The following is a 26,658-nucleotide window of genomic DNA, read 5'->3' as shown; positions in this document are numbered from 1 at the left end:
AGTTTCTTTGAGAACTTCACTTCAGCTGAGTGATTTAGTTAAAAAAGAAAAAAAAAAGACATTGAAATTATGGTGTAAAAGATGTAAATGAAAGAAGTAGATTATCTCACCTAAGATGATTGTCAGCTCAGTTGATATTATTGATGCCATTCAGTTTCATTTTTCTTCTGCAGTTTTTGTGGTTCTTGGAACTTGTATTGCAGTGCAACTCGGGACAAATCCTGACTGGATGTTTTTTTGCTGTTTTGCTGGGACATTCATGTTCTATTGTGCACACTGGCAAACATATGTTTCTGGAACATTGCGATTTGGAATGTAAGTAATACTTAATGGTAATTTTGTCCTTGCTTTCAAATATGGAGAATGTTGCTTACAGATATTAAGTATCAAGAATTGATCAAGTCAGCTATTTAAAACTGTTTTCTCTCTGTTGTATGTCTGTCTGTACTCCTTTGGGAAAGAAGTGCCAAAATCATCCAGTCAGCATTTTTAAAGTAGAATGAAAAGCAGTAGCTCCGCACTCAATACCACAGCTCTTTCCCAATTCACTTTTTTATCCTTCTGTTTTTTCCACTGAATTCCATGTTTTATTTTGACATGTAAAGATTGTTTTCAAGAGAGTTTCAGAACAGGAGAGCTAATGCAGTGGTTAAAGCATGAACTGCTCTTCTAGATGACCTGTGTTCAGATCCTGCCATCCATGTCAGGTGGCCAAACCACCTTGACTCCAGCTCCATCGGATCTGACACCCTCTTCTGGGAAATACTCACACATCATCACATGACTAAAAATAAAAGTTTTTGAAGAAAAGGATGAGTTTTTGAGAGTAAACAACAGGTCTTTTTTTTTTAATGTCATAGTTTAATTAGGTTTCAGTATTTTATACTGTTTACTTACAAATGTACAAAAATAATGTATTTGATAGCACACTATTTAGGCTTTTATTTATTTATTTTTGCTGCTAACAAAATGTCTGAGAATTTAAAAAAGGAATAGATGAATGTCTTGTGACCTGAATGAAGAGTGCCCACCTGTTGATCAGTACTTTTTCATAATGATTAATGAGTAGTCTTGGGATATGGTTAAGGATGGCATTCACCATCTAGGTTTTTGTGTTTTGTTGTTGTTAGATTTATTTATTTTATTTGATCTGTGGGATGTTTTGCCTGCATATATATCTGTGTGCCACATGCATTCAGATCCCTTGGAACTTTAGTGACAGATGGTTGTGAGACACCTTGTGGGTACTAGGGATCCATCCCAAGTCCTCTGGAAGACTAGTCAGTGCTTTTAACCACTGAGCTATCTCTCCAGTCCCCACCATCTGGTTTTTAATTGATTAATTATAAATCCTGTTTATTATTTCTTTTTGGTTTGGGATAAATAAAAAATTTTTGAGAAAAAGCTGTATTCATGAATACAAAATAAAAGTAGTCTGATGACTACAAAACATTTTAACCTAGTCCCTGAATCCCTAATGGTTTGTTTTATTTATTTACTTGCTTACTTATTTAGATCCTCAGTAGGATTAGTATTAAAAGGCATTAAAAAGGCTAGACTAGTTACAATTTCAGTTGCTCACTACAAACTCAGTTCATGTGATTTTTGCTAAATTTTTTTTTTTGTTTGTTTGTTTTTTGAGACAGGGTTTCCCTGTGTAGCTTTGCGCCTTTCCTGGAACTCACTTGATAGCCCAGGCTGGCCTTGAACTCACAGAGATCTGCCTGGCTCTGCCTCCCCAGTGCTGGGATTAAAGGCGTGTGCCACCACCGCCCGGCAATTTTTGTCTTAAAAATAGAACTTAGGGGCCATTGGGACCATTAAAAATGACTAAACAGATTAAGGTACAAGCTCACAGTAAGAGTAAATTCTTATACAACTTTTAAGTAGAACGTAATAAAATAAATGGTTACTAATAATTTTGGTGCTAATTTTCTAGGAGAAAATTCTTTGAGTAAACAGATTTAGAGACTATGTTCAAGGTCTATCTGAAGGTGGCATAAATGTCAATGTGAAAATTTTTGTATGCATTCATCAATTATGAAATGATCTGTGCTTAGAAAATGTTGACGAATTCTAATTTAAAGAAAGCAGTAGTTGAATGTGTACAGTTGCTTTGTTTTCAGAATCTTTGTCTTAAAATATTTCACAGTCTTTTACTGTTTTAGGTAAAACCACAAAATGTTTTTAAAAATTCCAAGATCATTTGATTTTTTTTTTCTTAATTTCAGTTGTAAGTTTTAGTGATACTGGTGTTATCTTTCATATCATTAATGTTTTCATTGCTAATTGTTTCAGGATTTTGGTGGTCTTTGGATTTAGGGGAGGAGTAATTTGTGTGCTGAATCTTAGTTGGATTTAACTGTAACCTTATTTACCAACCAGTCCCTTTCAGTTTTCTCTTTCCCTTTCAAGTAATGTAACACTAGTCCTATAGTGTAGGAACTGAACAGAGAGAGAGAGAGAGGGAGGGAGAGGGAGAGGGAGAGGGAGAGGGAGAGGGAGAGGGAGAGAGAGAGAGAGAGGGAGAGAGAGAGAGAATGAGAATGAGAATGAGAAAGAATTATGAAAGTGGTTAAAAAAAAGTGGTCTTAGGAAGAGTTTACTATCATGGCTTTATATCTTGCAGTCTTAGATTTTCCTGTGATAAAGTACGTATTTGGGAAACACTTATTCAGTCCCATGTGGTTGGATCATAAGGTTACTGTAAGGGAGTAGCAGAGATAAGACTGGCAAAGATTCAGAAATTCTTTTCTGCCTTTTCTGCTTTGCCAAGAAATGTGGCGTTTATCTGGATCTGCAGGGAACTTTTGCAGAACCTAAAGCTGGGAAATGACAAAAGTACCTTTAGAAAGGTCAGTCTGGTAGTGTGATGGAGAGTAACTAAGGTCAGCTGTGACAAAAGCAAAAAGACCCTAAGAGACCTCTAGTAAGATCAGCATCATTAATATGAGGTGCTGTAAAGCCAACACTAACACAATGGCAATATTCTTTTCTTTAGAAATAGGGTTTCTCTGTGTAGCCCTGGCTGTCCTGGAACTCACTCTGTAGACCAAGCTGGCCTAGAACGGCATGCAATGTACTTGTAGGGAAAGAGGCAGGTTGGAGAAAGACTTTAGAGGTAGACACTGTAGGATATAGTCTGTCACTAGGTGCAGGGAATGAATAAAAAGGCAGATACTACAATGACTTCCCCACAGTTTCGTTTTGTTTGGAGGGTGTATGGAAAGTGGAGAGAGACATATACAAATTCTACCCAGAAAATGTATGCAAGGGATGCTATACATGTGAATAGAATAAGAATGACAGAAAACAGGGAGAGGGCTTTGAAAGAAGGCTATGAAAGTTAATAGTCAAAGTGGGAGGATTCTTGTTGGAATGAACAGTAGGGAGATAGATGAATTTCAAAAAAGAATGATGCTCAGTGCTGCTAGGACTCAAAATGAGGACAGAAAAGTAAATGCTGAGTTTGGCAATATGAGCTATCCATAGTAGTTTCTGTGTAGTGGTGGAGTAGGGGTAGATTGTAGTGAGATAAGCAAGTTAACTTCTAGTTACACTCTCCATGTTATTTATGAAATGCATGCCTAATAAAAAGAGAGGACAAAGGACACATATACACCAAATTAAGCATGCAGAAGAAATCACTAAAACATAGATGGAATTACTGAGAAGTAGAGAAAATAAGAATGATTTGTAGAGCAAGATAGCTCGAGATACAAGACTGCAAGTATTCTAGGATAGACATATCGCTGAGTGGTAGAAAGTTTGCCTAGAATACCTGAAGTCTTGAGTTCAATTCCCTAATACTGCCCAAAATTAATTTAGTAAATACCTGGTAGTATTGAGGTCAATGTAGATATAATGCCTAAATTAAATAAATGTCATAAGGGAAATTGTACAACGACATTGAAGTAATACTGAATTTCCTTTACAAAGCAAAAATGAGCTTTAGCGTTCATGGAAAAATGCCATTAATAATTTACATATAAGGAGCTACTCATCAAAAAACCAGTAAATTAGAGGATATAGAATACATAAAGCTCTCCAAAGTACTGTTAGCATTCACATGTTTTTCTCATGGCCATATATAATAAGTGTAGGTTAGATTAAATTTAGTCAATTTTGTATACATGAAAGATAATTTCTTTTTGCTTAACAAAGGCCAAAGTTAGTTCTCATCTGTAGTTTAAGTAAAATTTTTAGATATAGCTTGTTTTTACTTTTTCTTGGGGAAAATGAAAGTAGTCTCAACATGAGAAATATTATTTTTGAATACTTTTTAGTTGTTTCAGTATCATTTATACTTGGGTGAGTGGGAGCCAGAACATTTCTCTTTTACATTTAATAAATTCAGGTGTTTATGCTTTCAGTAACCTTATAAAATAAAATATTTGCCAAATAAGTTTGGGGAGATGGACATGATGGTGCATGCCAGGACTTGGGTAGCTGAGGGAAGAAGATTGGAAGCTCAGAGCCAGCCTGGGCTACATACAGGGAATCTATCTTAAAAAAATTAAGCAAAAAATAAAAAGATATTTTTGTTCTTTTTAGTCTCTTTTATGTTAATGTTTTTAGTTCCAGTTTTAAGTTCATACTGTCTTGAAAAAATATAAGTAAAAAATTTTAGTTCATCAGGGATAGAGAGATGGCTTACTGATTAAAAGTGTGTGCTGCTCTTTCAAAGGACCAGATTTTGGTTCCCAGCACTCCTGCCTGGCAGCTTGCAACCAACCACCTGTTATTTCATCTCTATGAGATCTGACACCTTCTCCTGGCCTCTGAATATAAGAAGTCATTTTTTAAAGGATTTTAATTCATCTGTGACTAAATAATTTCCATTTAAAATCTAGCATTGTAAGGAAAAAAACATGCTTTGGACACATATTTCTGAAATGTATGAGCTACATCTTTCAATGCCATGGTCACAGCTAAAATCTGCCTTCCACAGAAAATGGTAGTGACACTAACATCTAGACAGACCCCTTGTATCACAGTCCTCTTAGACTGTGCTATTCTCTCACACTCATTCAAGATTAGCTTAGCTCTTTACATTTTTATTGCCCTTGATGTGAAGGATTGGGGGGAAAGATGAAGTCAGAGAACTCAATAGGAAAGCTAGGCTGGTGAGAGAAGAAATGTGTTGAGTTGACATAGAAGAACAGAAATACTAAGTCCCTGCAAATGACATGGGGTTAGGTGGTGCCAGATGCTACAGAAGTACTGGAAGTGAATGGAATTCTTTCTGTATCCTGAGACAAAGAAACATTGTGTGCTGTGAAATATATTGTATTCCTTTCCCATTTATCACAGCAATTGTATTTTAAAAGAGAAGTATTGTGAATTGAAGCTCATTTGTAATCATTTTTAAATGGTTATGATTTAGATTACATGCATGTTCTTATTTCTCCTCCTAATTCTTAAACCCTCTATATCTAGGTGTTTTTAGATTGATACCCTACAGAGATGTGTGTATAGAATTAAAGTTATATATTTATTGAGATAGGCTCTTCCCATATGGCCCTGGCTACATTGGCTAGCCTGGAACTCACTATGTAGACCAGGCTGGACTCAAAATCACAGAGATCCACCTGTTCCTCCTCTTGAGTACTGGGATTAAAGATGTGTGCTATCATGCCCAGAAAAATCATTTTTAGTGAAATATGCTTGTAAATCATTGGAGTTACCTTAATCTTTTAATAGAAACTACATGCAAAGCATTGGCCTTAAAAAAATCCCCCATACTCTAAAAGGCAGAACTCGTTGGGTTTTTTGTTTGTTTGTTTGTTTGTTTGTTTGTTTGAAATAGGGTATCACTCTAGCCCAGGCTGTCCTAGAACTCACTGTGAACAGTCAGGCCTCAAACTCATGGCCATCCTTTTGCCTCAGCCTCGCAAGTGCCAGAATTACAGGAGTGCAGCACCATAGTTGGCGGAACATTTGCTGAATTATTGTTTGGGGACAGAGAAACAAATAAACAAAAGAGGAGGGGTTATAATTTAAACTCAGGCCATCTCTTAGTTTTCTTTCTATTGATGTGATAAAGGCCATAACTAAAAGCAACTTGTAGAGGAAAGGGCCTATTTCATCTTATGACTTAGTCCATCTGAAGGCAAGGTCAGGCAGGAACGTGGAGGCAGGGACTGAAGCAGAGGCAGTAGGAGAGTGCCACTTGTTCAGCCTGCTTTCTTATACAATTAAGGACTACCTCACCAGGGGTAGTACTGTCCCCTGTAGGCTGGGCCCTCCTGCATAAATCCTTAATCAAGAAAATGCTGCACAGACTTTTCTACTGGCCATTCTGATAGAGGCATTTTCTCAATTGAGGTTCCGTTTTCTCAGATGAATCTAACTTGCGTCAAATTGAAGTAAAACTAACCAACACAGGCCAGCATATTTTGATTCAAGTGCTCCTGAGGGGTTTTGTGTGTGTGTGTGTGTGTGTGTGTGTGTGTGTGTGTGTGTGTGTTTGTGTGTGTGCTTGCTTGCTTGCTTGTTTTGTTGGGTGCTAGGGATTGAACCCAGAGCCTTTTCATGCGAGGTAAGTGCTCTTGTCCTTAGCTACATCATCAGCCCTAATGTGAGTTTAACATTAGGTGATTTCTGAGCTTCTCATTACTTACAAAATCTGAGAGTGTACTAATTTTATGACATTATTTATAGTGTACTTATAATTAGGTGGAAGATTGGCTTCTGCAATATCTTTATTGCATTTTTCAGTCTGTACTATTAAGATTTTGTGTTTATTTTAACAACAAATGATACCATAAAAATTTATTTCTATTAAATAAATTTATACCTTTTACCCCCATAGTTAAATATATTCTACCGGTAGTCTGAAAACTCTATTTTTCGTATTCAAGTAATAATTTCTAAAAATAATATATTAAAGACTTATAATAAAAGACTGTTGTTGACACTGGGAATGTGGCTAAATGGTAGTATGCTTACCAGATGTGTGCATGACCCTAGGTTTGATATTCAGCACTACTAAAAATTTTAAAAATACAAATAAATCTTTTTAAAGACTTATTTTTATAATTGTGTTTATATGCAAGTGCCTGCATGTGTGTTTGTACACCACTTTCATGCAGTACATGCAGAGGCCAGAAGAGAGTGTCACGTCCCCTGGCACTGGAGTTACAGAGAGTTGTGAGCTGCCTTATGGGTACTGGAAACCAAATCTAGGTCTATTGAAAGACCAGCCAATGCTCTTAACCACTGAACCACCTCTCTAGTACTATATCTAGTCTCTTAATGTTAATGTCTAATCCATTTTCTGTTGAAGAATCAGGAAGCTGTCAACTGAATACCTGTTAACAATCTCTGTGTATGTGCTTAAGATTTTGTCACATGTCACTGATGTGAGAGATCTTCCCTTTCGTGCCTGTGTAGCTGTGCGTTGGTGATGATTTGCTTGTGACAAGAATCTCACGTTAGACTTATGCTGTTCTTGAACTCATAGTTCTGCCTCAGCCTACAAGTGCTGGAATTATAGACATGCACCACCATGCTAGGCTCATTCATTTGGACCCTAGTGTTACAGATATTTTTCTAAGACAAATATTTATATTATTGTAAAAATAAAGTTAGGGTTCTTTGATTATCAAGTAAAATTAAAAACATATTTCTATCATCAGCATTCTCAGTTCTTAATTAAAATTAATTTTAGTTTTTATTTAAAGGGTAATCTATATAACTCTTTTCTTTGATTAGTTGCATTTCAAAACTTCTTTTATAATTGAACTGGATGTGACTTTATTTATAGCTAATTTATTGTAGTTGAGAATTAGGATGTTAGTGTGGAATTTGGGAGAAAAGGAAGGAAAAGGAAGATTTAGAGGTTTTCAGGCAATAGAACAAAATGGCCAATTTGGTTTGGATTTTGAGACAGAGTAACCTCAAACTGGATAACCAAAGCTGTCCTTGAACTCCTGGCACTTCTGTCTATACCTGCCAAGTATTTCTCACATCCAGCTTGCCTATTTGATTTTTTAATCCATCCATAGTAAAAGAGAAGACTGTCTTCATTATATTATTTTCTTTCTTCTCATTTCCACTTGTACCTACCTAATTTTTTTAAATAGAAGAGGTAAGAAAATTATTATATAAGATTATGATTTTTCAAAATGTTCATTGGGGCCACTAGAAAAAAAAGATTATCTTCTGATCTTGCAGGGAAAAGACATGTTTTCAAAATTGGGTGCCAGTGTGGTGGGATGTAATTCAGTTGGTATAGTGCTTGCCTAGCATGCACAAAAACTTGGATTCTGTCTCTAACCTCATAAACAGACCTGACAGGACATGGTTATAATCTGAGCACTCTAGAGGTGGGAGTAAGAAGAGCAGAAATTTAAGGTCTTCCTCAGGTGGAGATTTTGAGGCCAGCTGGGCTAGGAACCCTGATATTTTTTATTTTTATTTTTTTATTTTTTATGTTTTTTGTGGTGCCACAAGCGTAGAATTACAATACTGGGTAAACAGAAGTAGGTAGAGCAAAGCCAGCCTGGGTTACATAGAAATTTCTAGGCTTGCCTAAGCTGTGTAGACTCTAGCTCTAAAAGAAATAAATTCTAGGCAAAGGGACCAAAGATGCATTAGCAGCTCCATGGTAGACTGCTTCTTAACATGCACAGGGTCTTTGGTTTGATCCCCAATACTGGGGATAATAAGTGAATCTGGGGAAAGATGAGTAACTTTCATATCACAAAATGTCATTTAAATTATTTCATATCTCATTAAATAATGTAGTAGATTCAAATCAAATGCATTTGTTAGGTGTCTCTCTCAACTCAGAAATAAAAATGAAACTATAAGAAGCTCTGCATGATTTCCATTACTGGAGGGACCTGTGATTTAATGAAATTACTTAGCAAGTAACATTTGCTACTCTTTGATAATTGACTATATTTTTAGTACTAATAATGTTTCTAAATGCCTACTTATAAGTTATTTTAGTATGTTACATTTCAACTTTTTAACTACTAATGTGATATGAATAAGAAATATTTGTGTATGCACAAGGATAGCAAGATAACACATGAATTGTGTCATTTGTTCCGGGTATCTTTATAAAGGTAATGCTTCCTTTGAAGTCTGGTTTGTACTGCCTGTTTTAATAGGGCTTATTAGAAAAATATCTGAGTAAAGTTATTTTGAAATGTTTGTTTCCTTATGCATAGATTCGATGTTACAGAGTCCCAGATCATAATTATATTATGCCAGCTTCTCTCAGGAACCCTGGGGCCCTGGTTCTGGAACTTCACGGTAACTGCTAGAATATTCATGCAGTCTAATGAACAATGGCGTGAATTCAATAAAGACAGCACCTTTGTCATGCACAGAATAATTGAAGAAATGAAAATTCAAGTGTTTCTGGTGGTATTTTATAGATAAATGTTACTAGAAAATAATTATTTTAAAATATAATAGGGCAATAAAAATCCACCATATATATGCATATATATGCATATATATAAAACAAAACTTTTCAAAAAGCAGTATCTCTGGTTTGATGTGGATGACAATTCTGTCTCCCATTTACCTGAAGTACTTAATATTGTTTGCAATCCATGTGATATTTTTTTACAATACCTTTCCACCATTATTTTTATCTTTTTCTTTCATGCACATGAAAGAAATAATATATATGTATTGTTTGATTGCTTATACACCCACACATATTTGGAAACAAAGCAAGCAGAGTTTTGTTTTTCACATAAGTAGAGAAAACAGTTCATATAGGAAACATTCTGCTTATTTTCTTAACTTCTTAGCATGTCTTTTAACTATTCTAGTTCTGTTTGGATTAACAATAGTCTTGGTGTTAAGAAAAAGAAGAAACAGTAACTCCACAAATTTATGCTAGAAGCTAGTCTCATCTGGTCTCATTTCTGTTCTTCTAGCGGTTTCTTCTTGTGCTTTTGAAACTGCTCCTAGCTTTCTTGTTACTCTACCATCCTTGAATGCCTTCCCTTCCTCCTTTCCCTCCAGTATGCTTCCCTGATGAAGTGCTAACTGTTAATACCTGGGGTTTCCTCTAGTGTTAGAATTGTAATTTGACCTTGTGACTTTTAGGAACTGTTTCCCTAGTCAGGTAATCTTTAAACTACAATGGGAAAATTTATTTACAAGCAGGAGTAGAGCTTACATTCACCTTATTTTACTGTTTAAGAAATGCTGGGGGACATTTGTCCATCTGAAAACTTGACGAATCCTCCTGACTATGCAAGGCTGCATTACTTTTCTTTGACTTTAGCAGACTGCTTTCTGAAAGGCACATTACAGCATTCTCAACCCAGTTACTCAGTAAGGATAGTGTTGGGGTGTGGCAAATCCTGAGAAGTACATTAGTAGGTTCCAGTAGCAAAACAAAAACCATTTTCAGTTGACTTTTCAGCATTCTGCCCTTCTTCATTCTTCTCTCACCAAACACCTGCCGCTTTATGCTCATGAAATTGTCTAGATACATTGATTTTGCTAGCTCATTGTTTGTTATTACTGCTTAGAGCTAACCACATCTGTATTATCATTGAAAGTAACAGTCAGAATATAGGCAGTATTATTTACTTCCATGTTTGTTTATGAAAATAAAAATAACAGACATTTTGGTTGAGGTTGTAACTCGGTGTTTGAGTGTTTACCTAGCATACCAAAAGCCATGACTTCGATCTGCAGCACCAACAAAAAGATTTTTTTAAAAAATGTACCCTAAATTTATGGAGCCCTTTGTGCTGTGCTAAAATATTTTTGGAAAATAATACATCTAAATATGATAAAAATAATTGTTTTCAAATATGCTGTTGACTCCAGATACACTGTTTTCACTTTTATTGGGTACTAACTTATAGAGAGTTTCTTTTGCTCCTTGTATTGCTCTGTCTTATTTGATCATTCTTTCAATGATCAATGATTTTAATAACTGAAATTAAGCCATCAGTTATGTTCATTATTTTTTCAAAGTCGGAGGAAAAAGCTTTAGAAAAAAATTGTTCCTACAAATCTTTTCCTAAATGAATTTATTAGCCTTTAAATTATCCTCTGTTGTTTATTATATTCTAGTAATTTTTGGTAAAATTGTATTACAATACAGAAACATCACCCTGAAATAATAATAAAAAGTGCAAACTTAAGACAAATGGTTCTCTCAACTGATTGATAGATTAAAAAAATTAGAGTTTTACAACTGCATAAGAACAACACTCCCCTTACTTGTCCTAGGTTCTACTTATCTTTTCTGTAACTTTGGAAAAGTCACTTGACACTTCTGAGTTTCCTCATATATAAAATGGTAATAGTGTTCCCACTTCTTAGGCTAGCTGTAAAGATAGGGAGTTTTTAAAAACACATAACACACTAATGACACTATACTTGGCATATAGTGAATCTTCTTTATCTCCATATTTTAAAGCCTTAACAACTACCAATACTATATAGATTTCCCTTAGAACTAACTGATAGAGAAGAAAAGCAAGACAGTAATTCTTTAACTGCACACTGACTTGATGCTAAATGAGTGGAAAAGACCTTGGGTTCTTCTTTCTGAAAAGCTGCCACTTAAATCTGTACCTGGTTCCTCTGCTTCAGAGGACTTTGGCTATGTTTGTCTCTACTTAAAGTTTTCAGTGGGCTTTCTCTTTTAATTTTTCTCAGAAAATCTGAGGCTCCATACTCATGTGGTAGGTAATAATATTTTATAATAATTCAGCTTATTTAAAAAATAAACGGATTTGCCTGTTTTCTCTGTATGTAGTGTTCGAATTAAAAATACTTGGAGATATCATTGAGCTGTATAGTTAACACTATTTAGTATTACTCAAAGCTTTCGTGCACCATTTTCCACTTACCAAGGATAGGAAGTCAAGTATCTTGGCTGATCTTCATTACAGACTCCTAACACTGCACCTTACCCATAGCATTTGACATTCATATCCATTTACAAATGAATCTGTAGTTAATAATAATCCTCATCGTTGAATATGACTGCTGAGTCCTTCAAATTGATGATTTTAAGGGAAAAGCTTGGTTATTGTTTTGTTTTGAACATAAGCTCAGAAGTCAGAATACAAACTAGGGAAGTTTTTTGTTTGTTTTGTTTTTCTGTTGTGAATTTATCCCTACTACATGTTCTATGTTAATCATGCAGTTGTAAGCCCAAGTTATAAAACAATTGTATTTACTACTAAGGTATAATAGAAATAGTAGATTATTTTCTCAGAGGGGAAAGCCATGTTAAGTTCTGGGGAAAGATGATAAGTATGATTATCAGCTCTCATGGATCCCTTCATTACAAATTGAATTGGAGGTTGGGGATTTAGCTCAGTGGTAGCGCAAGGTCCTCAGCTCTGACAAAAAAAAAAAAAAAAAAAAATTGAATTGGAACTCAAACCAAGTGCATTTGTGCATTTACTATCTCTCTGAAAGATGAGAATAAAAATGAAGCTTAGAAAATATTCAGAGGCTAAGGTGTAACTTAGTGGTAAAGAGCTTGTCTCCCTGTATTAGACCCTGGATTTATCCCCAGCACTGTAGTAAGAGAAGTCAAGAACTTCCCTCAGATTTAGCAAACTTACATAGCTTGGGGTTATTACACTCTTATTACTTTTAAAGGCCATTTTCTATCTCTGATGCAATAACTGCCCTGATAGGAAATTTTCTAAGCTGCTAACCTGTAGTGTTAAAGGCTCCTGAGATTTTCATGTCAGCCAAAGAATTCCTTGTTCCCTTGTTTAGAGGTTAAAATGACACATATATTTAAGGGCCTTTTGTCCTTTTGTTTCCTTTATATCAGGGTCTAGCTATGTATCCCAGACTGACCTTGAACTTGCAATTCTCATGCTTAGGCCTATAGTACTTGAATAACAGGCCAATGCCACCATGCCTGGTTTATTCCCCTTACATCTCAGTATCTAACTATACCTATAGAATAGTGCTGGTAGAAATGATTTGCTGAGGCTGGAGAGCTGACTTAGCAGATCAGAGCACTGGCTGCTCTTCCATATGAACCTGGTTCAGTTCCCACATTGCAGCTCATGGTTGTCTGTAACTCCAGTTTCAGGGAATCTGGCACCCTCTTCTACTATCTGCAGGCACACACATGGTGCACGAACATACATGCAGGCAAAACATATAAAATAATGACAAAATGTTAAACGATTGATCCACAGGGCTTACTGTATACTTTGAACATGTTTTGACTTTGGAACTGTCACCCCTCCAGTCACCCCGTCCAAAGACTAGGACACTTTGGACTCCACAATACATAGCTCCTCCCCCATCCTCCTTTTGTGATACCCATCTGAACAGTATTTGTCTCTGGCTTGTAGTAGTTTAGGTAGATATACTCTGACAAGAGTTTCCACTTTGTGTTGCTCAAAGTCCCAGGAAAATTTTTTGTCCTTTCAAAATGTATTAAAATTAAGTAGAAAGGGTAAATTGTTTCAAATCAATACTAATAAAGTATTGATTGTAATAATTAATATAAATAATAGTATTAATAAAGATCTCAAAACAAGGTTAAAGAAAATTTTACTTTCTCCCTCTGAAGCTTTAGGCCATAGAAAACTAATGTTATAGAAAATAATTTTTTTTTTTTTATGTAGTTCTTTGTTCTGGGTGCTCTTATGTTGTAGATCTCTATCTTCAGAGACTTTTTTTTTTCTCAAGGGATGGTTATTGTCCTTGTTTTTGAAGACAGCCATTGAACTAGGGAACATTCATAGCTCTTGGTCTCCATTCTAAAAATAATTAAAATAAGTCAAGTGAACTGCAGAGGAGGCTAAGTAGTTAAGAGCACTTGCTACTCAATCATAAAAATGAGTTTGGATCTCAGCACCCATGTGCAAAGTCAGAAAAAGGCCTGTGATTCTGTATCTAACTGAATCTGAAGCACTCTTCTGGACTCTGCACATACTTGTCCACAAACATGCATACATTACCCAGTCACACAGAGAAATACATGAAAATAAAACAGATCTTTAAACAAAAGAAAAACGATTACAAAAATCTGACACTACCTATTCAGATGTCTTTTCTAGACAGTGATCTTTCCTGCCGAATCAAAATACTAAAATGAGGCCCCTCCTATTAAGTGTCAGTGTAAGCTGAGCCCACACTGAGATTCCTGGGAAACTGACTTAATAAACTGTCACGTGACTGGCTGTCTCCTAACACCATCATTAGCTGTCAATTTATTACTAATCATTTCTAGTGCCTCCTTCTCTTAGTTCACAAATCTTTGGATTTGCACTGGATTGTTTTTAATTCTTCCAGGAGTAATGTTAGGCAGTTTAGACATTTTTCTCACTCCAGTAAGCGAATAGAGAAAAATATACCTGCCACCTGGTATGTTTTCCTTGGCCCTCCCACATACAGTGACAGTATCTGAATAGTTTGGAAAATCTTACAAAACTTTTCTTAGAAACCCTGCTTTGAGACTATAAAGATCTTTCCTGTTTTCTTGTTTCTCTCAAACTCATCCATAGTTCAAAGATTAATTGTGTGAGGTTTTTCCATTTTAATTTTGTAATTCTATACTTCTGGCCCTTCCGCTTCCAAAAGGCTACTTCATATATCCAGAAATGTTGTAAGATGTCTACCTCCCACCCAAGACAGAGTCGATCATCTTTGACACACCTACCTGCTTAGTCTCCTGAGTCTGCTACTGAGTGTAACCCCCTTACTGGCATCACCACTCACCAGGTCAGCTCTACAGAGTCTTTTAGCTTACTTCAGTCCAGTTTTTTTCCAGTAAATGTGTATATCAAAATGATTACATTACTGTTTGCAGCTAAATATGCATTTATTTAAAAACATGTATCCAGCAAATAAAGATCAATAGTTTTTATTTTGAAGAGACTGGTTTCAAGCCAATTACTTCTGGGTGTTAGAGCTTACATATTCCAAGCTCACGCAGATTGCCTTCTTTAAGTATCAATTGTAGAAGGGAGGGCTTTATTCTCTAGAAACTGAACCTCCTTGCTGTTGATACTTGGCTTTTCTTAGTTTCATAGTTAATAAATTATCTAACTTTTTAGAAAAACTAAGACCATAAAAAAGCATAGAGTGAAGAAGTCTCATCCTTATTCCCAGCAGCCTAACAGTCCCCACATTGTCCTCCCCAAATAGGTAACACTTTTCTTAGTTTCTAATGTATACGTCCAAAAGTGGTGCGCAGTTGCTGGTAAAAATCAAAGGAAAGTATTATTTGTCTTATTGTTTCCACAAAATATAGCCTATATACATACTGCAACTTGTTTTTCACTTAACATTTGATACTTTCCCATTTCAATACTGAGGTCAATGCTGTGCCAGTTCAGAAAAACTGAAAACTGTTCCATTATGTGGAACTTATTTAACCACTAATTCATTAAGGGGTTTAAAAAATTCCTATCAGTTATATCTAATTCTGTAATGGATAACCCTGTTTAAAAAAACAAAACAGTGTACCCGTAGAAAAACTTCTTTTCATTAGAGTGTTTGGATTCCATGGTCTAAGAATGTCTGCCTCAAGCTTATGTGAAGTGTTAGTCTGTAGGAGGAAAGGAACACCCATGTAGGAATTGCTTGTCAATCTTTTTGCCCATGTTCTTTTTTCCCTCAGACTTTCAGCTTCTGATTTCTGCCCACACCCCCTCCCACCCTTTGCTCTGTTTGTCTCTTCTCGACCATGAGGTCGATTTCAGTAATCACAAAGCTAATGCTCAGCTGCTTTCAATTACCTTTCCAGAATGTGAGAGTAATTATCCCGGTGAAAATGAGAATCTATTTAAAAATTGATTGATTTTCTTTTTCACACCTGTAGCATAGCAGGCATTAAATGAATATATCTAAGGGGCAATACATTTGTTTTTTTCCTTTCAGTTAAAGTTAACTATTTCAGTTACTACTGCAGAGAGCTTACTTCAGGATTTCATACTATGTAGTCATACAATGTAATTCTCTGCTTGATACTCAAATTTTAATACATACATATACTTTTTTTTGGTGGGAAAGGCTAAGCTATAGAAAATTTGCTTTGGAGAAGAGGGTTTTTATTGCTCTGAAATTTGTCAAATTGAACTTAAAAGGCTCTAGATTTTATGTGATTTTTGTTCATAACAAATTTGTGATACCTCCTTTCCCCCTTTGCTCCGTATTTGAAATTTATCTTCTGTTGTGCATGATAGAGGAATGCTGCTTTGCTTGCAAGAAATTAACTTGAAATTGTGTTTTGAGTAATTCTGCTTTTTTGGCTTTTTGTACCTAATCAGAATTGATGTGACTGAAGTGCAAATCTTCATAATAATCGTGCATTTGCTGGCAGTGATTGGAGGACCACCTTTTTGGCAATCTATGGTAATTTTGTTCACATCATGTAGCCTGTGCAATGCATGTCATCTTCTGCTTGTGTTTTTAATATAGGATAATCAAGTTAAAGGGTAATGTTTAAAGTTAGTGTACTTCTTCTTCCTGGGAGTGGAAGTTACAGCAAACAGTAGCAAGTTTCTTGTTAGAGCATGAGAATTGTATTCTTTGGAGTTCTGTGTATGTTAAGTGTGTTTTGAAGGCCACTGAAAATCTGAGTCCTTACTATCAACCATTGTACCAAGGGAACAACAGGTAATGTGACAAGTAAGTTAAGTAGTGACACAATTAAATCACTTTTTTCCTGTACTGTATGACTTTACTGTCATGTGTTTGAGGCTGAGTAACAAATTTAGGATTTGAGATTGTAAATTAACTCTGGCACAGAAAAAGAAAACATTATAAGTACTGCTGAATTTTGTCAGTGCTATGGGATTATTTTAAACATTGTGACTTTTTCTTTTTGCCCTGAAATATACTATAAACCCCAATCCCACTCTCATCCCATGAGCCTCTTGAGGGAATATATTCAAGCGTCTACCTCTTGGGGAACTGTCCAGGTTACTTAGTTCCTCTGCAGAATGGGAGTAATGATGGCACCCATTGCACAAACGAGGTAGTGTGTGAGCACGGCCTGTCACACAATGAAGCCCTCGGTGAAAGCTGCTGCTCCCTGTGTGATGGCTTCCTGTTCTGTTTGGGGCTTTGTTTTTGCTTTGCTTTGTTTTATTCTGGGAGATGGGATCAGGCTACTGTTAAAGAATTATTCTTGTGCCTCAGTCTCCCCAGTGCTGGCTTTATGGGGAGCACTGTCACTTCACAGTTTGCTCAGTTATTCAGGACTGGGTAGGGTAGTTAGTACTCCCTCGTTATCAGTTAGCTGCTGGTCACTACTACCCCTTCAGTAGTTATTTGATGTGAGTGTACAAAAAAAATTTAGTAAGCCGAAATGATTATAATTCTTAAAAGTCAGATTAACTTCAAAATATGAGAAATTGATTCGGACTTTCCCCTTACTTAATTCACTTCCTAATGGTAAATTAGGTACTTCCCTGAGTATTGCCAAAATTAAATGCATTTTCTTCAGGGGATGGACATATAAAGAAAGAAGAGCAAAAGGAATAAAAATAATTTGCAGTCCACCAGGAAAACTCTGAATCCATTCTGTCAGTGCACAATACCATTTGTGTACCATAGATGTCACTGAGGACACTGTTGGTGTTTGTGACTAAAGCAGAGAGACAATTTTATTACCTTTGTCCTTTAATAGATGAACTGGTTTTGTTCAGGCTTAGAAAAACAAAGGTTCATCTTAACAGGAAGGAAAAGTAGATTTGTTTTCCTAAAACTACATCATAAAAACCTAAATTCTATCCCAATTTTCACTTGTGGCTATAGATTATTAGTTTTACAGACTTTGTACTTTACATAAAAATACTCTCCAAAATACCATTTGGAATATCTTAAACATATATAAAAAGCCTAAGGGTTCTTTTCTTTTAAGTATTTTAATATCCATAAAATGAAAATTCTGGCTTTATGTTTTGAAGATTAATTTCAATTCCTGGTTTATAGAACTAATCCTTAAATATGGTACTACATTACATATACATATATTTCAAATATTTGTATTTGTGTTATACCCCTGCTAATAAATTGATTCAGGTATACTTTTACTTTTCTCAGTAGAATTTGTACAAATAAGCTATATAAGTAACTTTTTTAAAGGTCCAATAATCCTAGCACTTGGGAGGTAGAGGCAGGTGGACCAGAAGTGGAAAGTCATCCTCAGCTAGACAGTGAACCTTGTCACCTTGGGCTACTTGGCACAGCCTCATAATAGCAACAAAAAGTCAAATATTGATCCTATCTTTACTTATAACTATATATAGTCATGTTTTTATCATGCCAGAAGGTGGCTTTTGTCTTATTCTTTTCTTATTACCATCTGTTTGATTATTTAAGGCAAGTTCTTACTTTTTCTATAGCCCAGGCTTATGATCCCTTTGCCTCTATCTCCCAAATTCTGGAATTAGATCAGCTCACCACCATGCCTAGCTTTATCAAGACATTTTCTAAACTATTTGTGAAACCAACTTACTGTATTCTGAAATTTGATTCCTAGACCTAGCAGTCCAAATTCAGAATTAATATGGTTGCTGTGATTAGAATGTGTCAGGGAAACAGATCCCCAGCCTTTGATCTATTATTTTCTATATATTGTGATGTTTCTATATATTGTTTAGTTTATTAAACTAAAAGGAAGGACCTGACTTGTAATAATTGGAGATTTAGTGAAATTATTTGTGGTTTTTGATCTCAGACTGCTCAGCAGGTTACTAGCCCTTATCCTAAAAGTTCGGGATCAGAAAGAAGTGCTGCAAACTGCGGGTCATTTTGGATTTCAGAATATTTACCAGCATATACTTGTTCCTAATCTGGAAATTTGAAATCAGAAATGCTCCAAAATCTGAATTTGAGAATTAAGTTTTGAATTTTGCAGCATTTCCATTTTAGGATTAGAAGTGTTCACCTCATTTTTCTTTTTACTTGGCTCATAGGTTAACTTTTTTTTTTTTTATAGTTGCATTTTATTTGGTTTAGAAACTGACTGTATTTAGTGGTCCTGTCACTTGTGCCCAAATGGAGAAAAAAATATTTACTTAGGGCTCACATAGGGAATTTGCATCCTTTTTAAAACCTCAAGCAAATTGCCTGTATTTTCCAAATCCTTGTTAAATCATAAGGCTTTTACTGTAAATTTAGCAATCACATTTATAATAAAAGAAAACAAACATAAACACTGTAAATGTCTTCATAAGTTTGTTTCCAGAAGATCAGCTATTTTACGGAGGTGAGTGATTGACAACTACTGCATTTGGATTACCCATTCTTTGCCACATTTTTTTCCCTAAAGAGATGAGTTTTACTAAAAGTTATAGCTAATGTTATTGCTATATCCTGGGATTTTGTTTTGTTTTGAAAGCATTGTTTTTTTTTTGTTTTGTTTTGTTTTGTTTTTACTCTTTATTCTTTTGACTCTTTAGGGAGCCTACCAGCTACCTCCCAAATAAATCACACATGGAAACTTATTCTTTCTTATGAATGCCTGGCCTTAAATTGGCTTGTTTCTAGCCAGCTTTTCTTAACTTAAATTATCACATACCTTTTGTCTCTGAGCTTTTACCTTTCTCTGTTTCTAAGTATCTTTTCTTTCCTTCTTATTCCTTGTCTTGCTGTGTGACTGGGTGGCTGGCCCCTTCTTTTCTTGCTCCTTGATCCTTCTCTCCCCAGATTTCTCCTCCTACTTATTCTCTCTGCCTGCCAGCCCCGCCTATCCTTTCTCCTGCCTAGATATTGGCTGTTCAGCTCTTTATTAGACCATCAGGTGTTTTAGACAGAGTTAAACAAATGCAACATAAAAGAATTTAACAAATTTTGCATCACTAAATAGATATTCCACAGCATAAACAAATGTAACATGTCTTTCACTAATATTCTACAACAGGAAAGGAATACTTAATTCACAAAAGTTAATATACATTTCAAGAAACAAGAATTACATTTTTGTGTATTGCTTCTTCCTAAAATGTATTGCCTTTGGAACTCTCTTAGAAAGCACTGGGAGTATGAATGTGAATATGTAAATAAATTAATCATGCAGTTCACTTGTAGTTATTTACATTTGGTTCTTTTTTTCTTTTTTTCTTTTTCTTCTGGTTGTTTTTGTTACATTTTGTTTTGTTTTTTGTTTTTCCCAGACAGTGTTTCTCTGTGTAACAGAGCCCTGGACTCACTTTGTGGACAAGGCTAGCCTCGACCTCACACACAGAGATCAGTCGGCCTCTGCCTCCCAAGTGCTAGGATTGAAGGCGTGCACCACCATGCTTGGCCTACATTTGATTCTTTTAAGTGCTGTCATTGATGAAATATCTCATAAATCTTTTAGAATTCAACTAAAGCAGCTAGATAAATGCTACTACAGCTAAACTGTTTGAGATTATTTGAAGGACTGAATATTTCATGTAGTTTCATGTCTTTCTTGAACTAAAAGGCTTTTCTTCCAGTGCTGGGGATTAAGTTCTTCAGGTTTGCTAGACAAGCACTCTACCCATGAGCTACATCCCCAACTCTTGAGCTAGACGACTTAAAAGGAAAATGCCCTTATACTTAAATAATTTGGATATAGTGATTTTTCCGTAAAGTCTTCTTGGATGCTGTGACTATGTTAACACTTTTAGTATTTTCATGGAGTTCACTTAAAATAAAATAATTTTCATGAGGCTGGAGAAATAGCTTAGTTAAGAGCATGTGCTCAAGGACTCAAATTCAGTTCCCAGCACCCACAGCAGGTAGCTGATATCACCCTATAATTCCAGCTTCAGGGAATCTTCTGACCTCCACAAGCACTGAATTCACATGTACAAATACACATAAACACATTATTAAATTAAAGAAATAAATAAAAGTTTTACTATGATTTACAAACAAGTATTTCTATTCTCTTTGCAATAAAATATCTAATCGTACAATTTTATTTTTATTTCCACAAAAACCTATTAAATTACTTTGAAGTCTAACCAAAACACATGCATTGTATCTGGTAGAAAGTATTGAGAATTTAAAACTTTTTTCACTCTAACCTTTTTAAAATTGTAATATATTGATATTATTTGGGTACATATACTTTCTGTTCCAAAGCCAAGTCTTTTTTCCCTTGACTATGGAAACGACATCAGAACTTAAGGAAATTCTTAATCTACCCAAGTTTGGAAGATTGCTGTATTGTAGGCAAGTTTGAGATGAAGGTGTTTTCAGACAGCGCCTTAGCTACTTCTATAGAGTAAATGCAGTCTGAGTAGTGATAGTGATGAATGAGATTATAGTAGGAAAAAGGCTTAGAAAAGACAAAATGTACACACCGTTCTTGATCTTGAGTGTGGGGTAAAAGTGGTAAAAACACAGCATGGGTTTTGTTTTTTGTTTTTTATTTTAAGTAGTTCATTGGTACCAATTTGCTCACCTGTGAGAATTCCTTGTGCTTGGCCTCACACTTTACTGTATGTACTACCTTTTCCATTATAAGGTAGAAAGAAGATAGTTCTGTGTATTCTCACAAAACAGGAATTTGGTACACACAAGGAAAGGGACAGGACCTGAATCTTCATTCAGAAATACATGCTGGTCACCTATGGTAACCAGGGCCCCAAAGAGAATACAGAATTAATTCAGGGTGAGAGAGATGGCTCAGACAGTAGGGACACTTGGCACTGAAGCCTGATGACCTACTTTAAATGTTGGGATCCACGTGATAGAAAGAAAACAATTTCGACAAGTTATCTGTTGATTTCACGTGACCCCTGCCTCCCTCCAATAAATACTTACAGTTTGAAAAATTAAATTAAACCCTACACTTGAACTTGCATTCTGATGGGTATAGCTGACATGATGAGAGTTGGGGATGTTTGGATACTTTGCTTCAGAGTTGCTGGCTTGCTTTGTGATCCAAGCCTTGTATTAATTTAGTATTTGTGTTTATTCTTTCTTCCAAAGGGCAAAAGTTTCATGATATTAAAGCACTTTGCCCAAATTGTAAAAACAAGTAATGATGCTTGTTCAGGTTAGTTGTGGCATGAGTGACTGTTACATACAGTTTTCTCATTCAGGGTACTGATACCCTGCTTATAATATGGATACTCCTTGTAATGGTACAATACTCTACTAGGCAACTGTAATATTTCTGCCTTTGCCAAAATGCCCATTGTCTTTGTAGAGGGGGAAGTGGAGGGAATGGTAGGAGACTGGGAAGTAGGAAAGGAGCAGAATATTGAGTTCCAGCCAGATAAATCAGATTTAGATAGTAATATCCCAGAACAGAAAAATCTACAATAGTTCAAAGCTTCATTATTATTGATTATCTCCTCTCTTGAAAAGCTTGAACTTGGGCTGTAGGGTAGGACATTAGACAAAGAGGAGAACAGTTTGGGGGGGTCGTACACATTTTTGAACTGTAGTTGGAGATATTTCACTTAGAAAATTAAGTCCTGCTTATTGTGACTTGAGGTTCAAATAGTTGGTTCCATTTTCTTTTTAGAGCTGCAGTCTTGCAAGAGGTGGTAGAGTTATGTAAACAGAGTGAGTTCTTGAGAGTTTTGAAGAAATGGAACATCTTTTATCCTGTTTTGATTTTAAAACATAGGCACACAAGTCTTGAATAGTGTAAATGGCCCTGTTTTAAATGTTTTCATTGTAAGACCTCATTACCTGTCAAAGACTTGTGGGCTTTTAAAGCCTTGTTCCTATAATTACCTCTGTATATCTTAATTCATCTTACCTTTGGGCAAATTTTGAAACCAGAAAAGAAAAAGAATGGATATAAAAAATTAGAACTCTTTGGTGACCTCAAACATTTAGTATGTCTTCCATTTTAAATGATGGATATTATGCTGTGCAAGATTAAATGCACTTTATCAACCCATTCAACTCTACTCCTCACCTTATTTAGGTAAATCACATTTTTAGTGTACAGTCATGTAGCAATTTATTATTTAATGAAAAGTAAGCTTTATATATGATAGTTGGGGTATAGTTGAAGAGCTGCACCAGTTTAGATGTACTTGACTTTTTCTTTTTTAAGCATAAATGCCACTTCCTTTGCCTTCAGCTTTCACTAACTGATTGTATCCCAATAGTTCAGAGTTTGGAATTCTTATACATAGAACTTTTCTCTTTCATAATGTACTATGCTGATTTCAGAATTAATTTGAAAATACCTTTATTAATTATGCTCTATACTCTAGCAACTAGGAAGCTACTACACATTTTGAGGTAGAATTTAGAAAGTATGCAAAGAAATGTAAAGACAACTCCTTTTATTTAAAAAAAAAAAAAAAAAAAAAACACCTTAGATGCATTCACAGAGTTTTATAACATTGTATTTTCTTCTTTTTAAAAAATGATTCCTGTTGGACTCTGAGATTTATTTTACTTTATGTATGAGTGCTCTATCTGCATGTGTGTGTGCACGCTAGAAGAGGGCATCAGATGGTTGTGATAATAGATGGTTGTGAGTCACCATGTGGGTGCTGGGAATTGAACTTAGGACCTCTGGAAAAACAGCCAGTTCTCTTAACCACTGAGACGTCTCTCTGTCCCCACTGGGTTTTCATGTCAGAAGTGAGTCTCATCTTTTGAAACTTACTGTATTATTAATAATGCGAGGAGTAGGAAATGTCCATTACATTAGTATTAACTATAAGGAACGGAGAGTTTTTGAGGGTATGAATAAATATTTGATTGTACTACTTTGCTATTTCAATGTGTATATATTTTAATTGTTCTTTCTCTCTATTTATTAAAGATTCCAGTGCTGAATATTCAAATGAAAATTTTTCCTGCACTTTGTACTGTGGCAGGGACCATATTTTCCTGTACAAATTACTTCCGTGTAATCTTCACAGGTGGTGTTGGCAAAAATGGATCAACCATAGCAGTGAGTATACTTGAAGATTTCCAGTGATTTGCAAACTAAGACTTGTTCTAACCAATACTCTGTTTTACATTTAAAAGACATATAATCATTTGTCAACTTGGAATTTCTATTGAGCCTTTAAAATATATATTTATACATACTTTTGAATGCTGATAAGTATTCATGTATATGGGCACAGCACACATTTTTGGAAAGTATGACATGCTATGTAGCAATAAGTTACACCTTCTGAGCACAGTCCTGTTTATGCTTTACCAGTTCATGCAGCTGTGTTTCACTAGTCTGGAATCCAGCTCATTGCACTTGTTAGCTGGCAGCCACTGTGAGGTTCTAGAAAGTCTGGGTTAAAGTATTCTGTGGTAGGTCTATGCAGCATCTGATAGCATTAAATGCTCTTACCTCTGCTCCATACAGGGAACAAGTGTCCTTTCTCCTTTTCTCCATATTGGATCAGTGATCACGTTAGCTGTTATGATCTACAAGAAGTCAGCAGTTCAGCTGTTTGAAAAGCATCCATGTCTTTATATACTGACGTTTGGTTTTGTGTCGGCTAAAATCACTAATAAGCTTGTGGTAAGCACCTCAGTTTTTACTGTTTTAATGTTCATCTTACTTTGGACCTGGATTTCATTCTGTGGCTTCTTGAGTAGTCTGAGAGTTTGCAATATCAGTCTCTTTACCAACAGAGGAGCTGTTTTACTCTCCTGACACTACATTTAAGTTTGCCTGAAGTTCTTTGAAGCTGTATAGCCTTTACTGTCTTGTCCACTCTGTAACTTGGTCAGTCAGTTTATGTGCATTCTTCAGTAGCATCCTAGACACACATTGAAACCCTTTGTACAAAAGTGTTTTCTACCACAATAGTTGGCATGTTTATTCCCTTCCTCATAACAGTTTTAACATCGGATTTTTTTTTAGTTTTACAAATTCAACTATTGCTAAGTCATTCTTGAAACTTCACATTTGAGCATGATACTGATTTAGAATGATTTAGAATTGCTGACAATTCTAAAATGAAAGTACCTATCTCATTGATTTTGTTCTACTCTCAGGTTGCACACATGACCAAAAGTGAAATGCATCTGCATGACACAGCATTCATAGGTCCAGCACTTTTGTTTCTGGACCAGTATTTTAACAGCTTCATTGATGAATATATTGTACTTTGGATTGCTCTGGTAGGTATTATACTGTCTTATTTTGTGGTTTGTAAGCTACCTGTTTTCTTATTTAGGTGAGCCAGTCCTAAGAGGTCATAGGATGATGATAATGACTAGGCCTGCCAAAACCCCACATTTGTAATGTTTTGTGAGTTCTCTATGACTTCAGTGTTTGCCTGCATGTGTGAGTCTTACTATTCCTATATTAAGACTCAAACATTCTAAGTTTCTGATTGTGTGTGTAACAGAAGTTCAGACTGTATTCAGCCATAGCCACTCATGTATAAATTGTGCCTGCATTCATTCTATACTGGCAGAGTTGAGCAATTGTGACAGAGAATGCAACTCAGAAAGCTTGAAATAATTGTGTTGAGTTATAGCTTAGTGGTCAAGTGCGTGCCTAGCCTGCATGAAGCCTTCCGTTTGATTCCCAGCACCGTATTTAAAAAGTCAGGCATGGTGGCAGTGCCTGTGAGCCCAGCACTTGGGAATTGGAAGCCAGAGGATCAGAAGTTGAAGATCTTCTTTGGCTATATTCTGAGTTTGAGGCTAGCCTAGGCTACGGGAACCTCTGTCTTAAATAAAATAAATAATAAAAAGCTTGATATATTTACTGTCTCTCTAAGGAAAGATTTGTTAACTCTTAGTTATAAAGGACACCAGGAGACAACTGTTACTCAGCTGTATGAATTTGAAGGTGAGTTTGGAGAGAAGACACAGTCAGAAGCCACCCTCCTGTCTGCTTAGGAAGTTTAGGAAGGCCTGTGCACATGTTGAGAATCTAATCAAACGTCTCTTCTCTTTCCAGGTCTTCTCTTTCTTTGATTTGATTCGTTACTGTGTCAGTGTCTGCAATCAGATTGCATCTCACCTGCACATACATGTTTTCAGAATTAAAGCCTCTGCAGCGCACACTAATCATCATTAGTGATGTGGTTGGGGATCTGTTAAGCTCATGTTTTCTGCAGGAAAGAATCCAAACGTGTTAAGGAGAATGGGAGTGAATGAGAACAAGTGTAATTTATAATAATCAATGTTATATAACTTTCATTCTTTGTCACTGGTAACACTCCCTAACTGTCCTGTTGAGAATGGGAATTTCAAGTCCCATCCTGTAAACTGAACAAGTTGTTAAACAGGGTTTGGCTCCAGAAAGCATGCAAGGAAAATGCCATGTGTTTGTGATTATCCTGAATTCAGACTAACATGGTCAGAGGAGCACATCCCCAGTGGTGGTGATTCTATTGTAAAATTTTTGCAGGCCAAAAAATGGTTGCTCTATAATTTTAACAAATCATCATCTTTTAGTAACACCTTGTTTATTGTCTTCTCAGACTTTCTTTTATAAGGAGCTCAGCTTGTGACATACATCCTACTAGCTTGTGAGGTGAGAGCAGTGATAAAGACCTTAAATTTGGATGGAAATGTTTCCTGTCTGTACATTGTTGAGGAAGTGATTTTATTATTGATCAAGAAATGGTGTTTCTCACGGGCTTGGGAAATCTTGCTAGCATGCAGATAATGTGGTAACTTTGTCAATCCATTTTATTTTTTTAAATAAATATATGATCTCAGAACCAGCCTTTTTTCTCAGTTTTATTCTAGGGAAAGGTAAACTAAGTTTTAAATGTCATTTTTTAAATTGAGACAAATTTTATTTCT

The 26,658-nt window shown here is 35.6% G+C and overlaps 1 protein-coding gene across 5 annotated transcripts in view; it reads left to right on the top strand.

Annotated features, from left to right (window-relative positions):
* The window catches only part of Cept1 (choline/ethanolamine phosphotransferase 1), a 42,242-nt gene extending 15,666 nt beyond the window's left edge, over positions 1–26,576 (top strand). For all 5 annotated transcript variants that reach the window (XM_036189649.1, XM_036189652.1, XM_036189653.1 and 2 more), the window contains 6 exons: positions 174–315; positions 16,251–16,335; positions 23,705–23,836; positions 24,251–24,409; positions 24,889–25,014; positions 25,805–26,576. In XM_036189649.1, the coding sequence (XP_036045542.1) occupies positions 174–315; positions 16,251–16,335; positions 23,705–23,836; positions 24,251–24,409; positions 24,889–25,014; positions 25,805–25,924 (764 nt within the window). In that variant the 3' untranslated portion in view covers positions 25,925–26,576. The remainder of the gene's footprint in view (positions 1–173; positions 316–16,250; positions 16,336–23,704; positions 23,837–24,250; positions 24,410–24,888; positions 25,015–25,804) is intronic.
* The last annotated feature ends 82 nt before the right edge of the window (positions 26,577–26,658 follow it).

The sequence above is a fragment of the Onychomys torridus genome, chromosome 6 (assembly GCF_903995425.1).
Source record: "Onychomys torridus chromosome 6, mOncTor1.1, whole genome shotgun sequence".
NCBI lineage: Eukaryota > Metazoa > Chordata > Mammalia > Rodentia > Cricetidae > Onychomys > Onychomys torridus.
Note: the sequence above shows the minus strand (reverse complement) of the source record. Positions and strands in the feature narration are given on the sequence as shown.